The 5,612-nt window shown below is 51.4% G+C and overlaps 1 protein-coding gene across 1 annotated transcript in view; it reads left to right on the forward strand.

Annotated features, from left to right (window-relative positions):
• The window catches only part of LOC306934969 (uncharacterized protein), an 80,507-nt gene that overhangs the window by 65,329 nt on the left and 9,566 nt on the right, over positions 1–5,612 (forward strand). The window contains exons 6-10 of the mRNA XM_079517791.1: positions 86–127; positions 444–528; positions 1,490–1,567; positions 2,003–2,069; positions 2,261–2,470. Coding sequence (XP_079373917.1) covers positions 86–127; positions 444–528; positions 1,490–1,567; positions 2,003–2,069; positions 2,261–2,470 — 482 coding nt within the window. The remainder of the gene's footprint in view (positions 1–85; positions 128–443; positions 529–1,489; positions 1,568–2,002; positions 2,070–2,260; positions 2,471–5,612) is intronic.

The raw sequence follows: 5,612 nt of genomic DNA on the forward strand, positions 1-5,612 counted from the left end.
ATGTACTTCCCACCACTGTACACGAGATCCTATAGTGTGTGTGTGATGTCCTCTCATCATCCATGTGTCTTCTGTCTCTCCTCAGCTCCGTGGAGCTCAAAGACAAATGGCTGACGCTCATCAAAAGGTAACCCAACCCTGCTACGGGTCACGCCGTATTTCATAACAATCGGCCCATCAGTCTTTGTTTTCTGTAGCCTGTGGTTAGCAACCAGTGGAGAGGTGTGTTTGCATGTGTGTTTGTGCGCGCGCGCGTGTGTGTGTTTGCGTGCGTGTGTGTGTGTGTTGTTTGACATGTCTTGGAGCAGTAAAAGAGGGAGGGGGATGAATGTCTGCGTGGCTGAGAGGAGTTTTCAACCCGTCGGATCATAAACCGTCAGTATAGTGAGCGTTTGGGTTTCCGCCGCTCGCTCTGTTCGCTAACGCTTCCTTCCTCTGGACAGCCGGATACAGGAGGAGAAGGAGAGAGATGACCCCAAAACCATCCCGCTCAAGATCTTTGCAAAGGACATCGGGAACTGTGCATATGTAAGCAGCCGTTCTGTTCTGTTCTGTTCTGTTCTGTTCTGTTCTGTTCTGTTCTGTTCTGTTCTCTTCTCTTCTCTTCTCTTCTCTTCTCTTCTCTTCTCTTCTCTTCTCTTCTCTTCTCTTCTCTTCTCTTCTCTTCTGTCCTGTCCTGTCCTGTCCTGTCCTGTCCTGTCCTGTCCTGTCCTGTCCTGTCCTGTCCTGTCCTGTCCTGTCCTGTCCTGTCCTGTCCTGTCCTGTCCTGTCCTGTCCTGTCCTGTCCTGTCCTGTCCTGTCCTGTCCTGTCCTGTCCTGTCCTGTCCTGTCCTGTCCTGTCCTGTCCTGTCCTGTCTGTCTGTCTGAACCTTTTAAGGATCCCCAGTGTGGTCTATACTGCATTAGACGGTACCACAGACCCCCATAACTCAGATAGTGTACATAATGGGACCATATGGACGCGTATCAGAGTTCTGTAACTCTAGATCTGTAACTCTCAGAGTTACAGATCTATATAAACCCCAGTCTCTCTACACTGTTTCACTCCTCTGAGAGTGTACAAATGGAACCAAATGGACCCATTCTGTTCCCAGCTGCCTAACGGGGGACCACCTCGCTCTGAGCTCCCTCCAAGGACCCTGAGGGGTTGAGGGGTTGAGAAACAGTGCACTCACACATCGTCGTCTCTTGTCGGGTGGAAACCTCATATATGTCCAGAAACTGTAACTTATCAGGATTCAAATTCCAAAAATGGCAAAAGCAGCAGATCCACAAGCTCAAAACGTTCCAGCTTGTAGATCTGGATCTGTAGCGTTCATTTACGAAACACAAACAGTTAAGAAGAATTAAGAGGTTTCTGACTGACAGCAATGATATTTGAATCAGCCCTGTGAGGCTAATAACACACAGAGTCACACTTACTGTACATAAGCCTTTTAAACAGTGTATCTCCATAAGCGTCTGACAGTTGGGTGCTTTCCCCACGCAGGCCAAGACGCTGGCGGTCAGCAACAGCGACAGCACCACCGATGTCATCCGCATGGCCCTGCAGCAGTTTGGCATACAGGTCAGTTAGATGGAACGCACGTGTGTGTGTGTGTGTGTGTGTGTGTGTGTGCACATGTCTGTCTGTCTGTCTGTCTGTCTGTCTGTCTGTCTGTCTGTCTGTCTGTCTGTCTGTCTGTCTGTCTGTCTGTCTGTCTGTCTGTCTGTCTGTCTGTCTGTCTGTCTGTCTGTCTGTCTGTCTGTCTGTCTGTGAGCAATATAACTTGAGAAGGAATGAGAGGATTGTGCTTTTGGGTGTCAAATGTCAAGGTCAGCCGTTTACACCTCCAGTTTTTTACACACAATGGGGCACTTAGGTGTGTGTGTGTGCGTACGTGCACGCGCGCCCGCAGCTAGTCTCGGTCCACAGGGAAGCCACATCGTAACTAGGCCCTGTCCTGTTTGAATTGTTTGGCATCTATTTATAATAATGAAGTGTGCGTGTGTGTGTGTGCAGGGCTGTGTTAAAGATCACCAGTTATGGGTGAGCAGCAGCAAGGACGACTCCCCCTACCCTCTTATAGGTGAGTCATCTGTCACATCTGTCATTATGAGCCCAGCCCAGGACAAGCATTTTTGTTGTCAAGTGATTGCATTTACTACCTTACACACGCACACACACACATACTTTACGCATACCTCAGTCAGGACACACCGATTGGCTCTTTTGTGATGATCCTTGAGCTTTATTCCCCCCGACCTCTCTCTTGTGCAGGCCACGAGTTTCCCTTCAGCATCAAGATGAGCCACATCCGTGACGGGGGGAGCGGCGCTGGGGGAGGAGGAGGAGGAGGAGGAGGGGATCCGGGGAGTCCCTCAGACTGTCCAGGAGTGCTGCTGCTGGACCAGTGTCTCCCTCCGGACACCCAGTGTCAGTTCATCCTCAAGCCCAGCCGCGTGTGTCCTCGGCGGGCCTCGCTCATCGGTAAGAGGAGGAGAGATTGAACTATACAGATCAACCTGCTAAAGACGAGTTAACTTTGTAAAGTTTGAGATGGCGCTATATTACCGTCTGTTAGCATCTCCGTAACTAGGCGATAAACCGGAAGTGGTTGGTCCGTCGATAAAACGTTTCCCCCTCGTTGACTTGAACGGCGGTATTTCGGATTCTAAACCCAGATTCCGATTCTAATCAAAGCGAGCTTTATTTGTGGCCGATGCTGGTCGCGGTTAAGAAATAAAATCATGCCTCTGGTGGTCCGCGATCCTCCCGCCAATGGATTGCTTATCTGTGAGCTAACGTCCACTTCACGACCTGGAGGTAATTTTTGCCTCAAGCAAAAAAACGCTCAGAATGGAAAGAGCTCAGGAGTCCCAAAACTGGTGCCTCATATAATTAATAATACTGGTAAATCAAAGTAAAAAACAACCCACATGTTGCTTGGCTACTCCGTCAGAATCCGGAGCCAGCCCCTAAATGGGATTACTCGGATGTCTTGGTACTGTTAAACCTTTTGGCCAGTGGCAGATCCATATTCAGCGTCCAGACGAACATGAGGTTGTCATAATAGGTGGTCGCACCATAAATCAGGTCCATAAAGTACTCCCAGTGCCAGTACACACTGCAAAGAACCAAAAGTACTGAGGCCTCAGTACCTCATATCCTGGGAGTCCATTAACCCATTAAGACAATGAGGCAATTCCACAAATGCCTTATAAATCAGTAGTTCTCACAAATAGCAGGTGTACAAGCTCACAGTGTGGCACCAAGTGACATGCTGTGAGCTTGTAGATCTGCTACTTTTGAATAGCCAATGCTGAAAATCGACACGGATGCTTTCCCGGTTTTAATTCATACTTGGTACAACGGCGTGGCCCGGCCCGGCCCAACCCATAAGCCACTGTGGCCCGGCCCGGCCCAACCCATAAGGCGTGGCCCGGGCGTGGCCCGGCCCGGCCCAACCCATAAGCCACTGTGCGCTTGTAGATCGGCGCAAGACGCCATAACCAAGGCACTATGAGGGACCTACTGTAGTGTAAATCACGGTCGCCTGCATTTGCCAAGTAGGTCTTCACTCCACTTTGGACACGGTCGCGTTCTCCGACGGTCCGTTCTGTTGACGAGAGAAGGAGGAGAGCTGGCGGCGAAGAACAGAGCAGTGGAAGACACCGTGGGTTCAAAGGGCGCTAGGAAGTGAGCCAGAGCACAAAATAATGGAAAAATGATAGAATGTCACGGCAGACAAAGAGGAGCGAATCCCCCAGAGGAGAAGGAACAGAGTGTGAGAACGGGGAGATGGAAAGGGAAAAAGGGATGACACGGCTAGAGGGGAAGAAAGGGGGTCACTGGAGGATGGGACGGAAAGAGAAACAATGTCGCATAACATTCAGAGAGAGAGGGAGGGAGGGAGAGAGAGAGAGAGACAGAGAGATAGATAACAAAGACAGAGCGGGAATGAAGAGAGAGAGGGAGAGAGAGAATGGGAGAAGAGGTTACCACGGTTGGACCGGTTCCCTTCTTTTCCACCACGGTTGGACCGGTTCCCTTCTTTCCACCACGGTTGGACCGGTTCCCTTCTTTTTTTCCCGCCTAATGTTGAACCAGTTCCGAGTGTTTCCACTGAAAATGTATTGGTTCAGAACCATAGAGGTATAAAAGGATGGAGGCTGAACCGGAGCCTCCAGCCCCGCCCCCAAGCTATTCATTTCAATGGAAGTTGCTCAGTGGCGTTTTGAAGCACCCGGAAGACTGCCGAAAGGACCATTATAACTCGATGGTCCGAGCGAGCGGAAGAGCAGAACCGGACCTCAAATGTGAGGTTCATGACGGACATGACGTCATGAACGTTTTTCGCCAGTAGGTCGTGGCAGCTTCAACGTTGGATAGCCTTACTGGGGGCTTGTTCACAACCCTAAAAGTTGGTTCGGAACTGGAACCGAAAAAATGGCCACCGTTTCCGTGAAAGCACCAATAATCTATAGGACGGAACGGAACCCACGGCGGAGCCAGAGAGATACTAGAGAGACAACAGGAGCAGACGGGAGTACAACCTGATGAGAAATGGAACAGGAGGGGGAGAAAGGGCGAGAAATAAGAAAGATAGGTTAAGGGTTAAGTGAGAGAGAGATGGAAAAAGGGGGAGATTAGATTGACTGATTGATTGATTGATTGAATACTTAATTAGTCAGAAATGTAAACAGTACAGAGTACGGTCAAACACTTAGTCTAAAAGGATCTCACCGAAAAGAGTCCTTAATGCGATCCTGTTTCTATCCAGGTCCAGGGTATTCAATTCATGAAAATCATGAAAAATAACAACAAATTTCAAATCATCACAAAGACGTGTATAGGTTGGGGGGGAAAAGGAAGGGCGCGGAGGAGGGGGAAAAGAAGTGGTAGAGAGAGAGAGAGAGAGAGAGAGGGAGGGGGAGGGGGAGAGGGAGAGGGAGAGGGAGAGGGAGGGAGGGAGAGAGAGAGAGAGAGAGAGAGGGGGAGGGAGAGAGGAGGGGGGAGAGAGAGAGGGGGGGAGGGAGGGGGAGAGGGAGGGAGAGGGAGGGGGAGAGGGAGAGAGGGGGAGAGAGAGAGAGAGAGAGAGGGAGGGAGGGAGAGAGGGAGGGGGAGAGAGAGAGGGATAGAGGGAGAGGGAGGGAGGGAGACAGAGAGAGAGGGAGAGGGAGAGGGAGGGAGGGAGACAGAGAGAGAGAGAGAGGGAGGGGGGAGGGAGAGAGGGGAGGGGGAGAGAGAGAGGGGGAGAGAGAGGGAGAGGGAGAGGGAGGGAGGGAGACAGAGAGAGAGAGAGAGGGAGAGGGAGGGGGAGGGGGAGGGGGAGAGAGGGAGGGGGGAGAGAGAGAGAGGGGGAGAGAGAGAGAGGGAGGGGGAGAGGGAGGGAGAGAGGGGAGGGGGGAGAGGGAGGGAGAGAGAGAGAGAGAGAGAGAGAGAGAGAGAGAGAGAGAGAGAGAGAGAGAGTGTTTTCCAGGCGAGGAGGCTCCAGCATGCCAACCGCAAGCCTTGCCTTGGATTCCTCTAGACCCTAGAGCCTCCCTCCCTCCCTCCCTCCGCCTCACATCCAGCCCAGTGTTGCATAACCTCTCCATATACCACCCAGCCCTACAGCTCAATAACATGC

The sequence above is a fragment of the Electrona antarctica genome (assembly GCF_951216825.1).
Source record: "Electrona antarctica genome assembly, chromosome: 13".
NCBI lineage: Eukaryota > Metazoa > Chordata > Actinopteri > Myctophiformes > Myctophidae > Electrona > Electrona antarctica.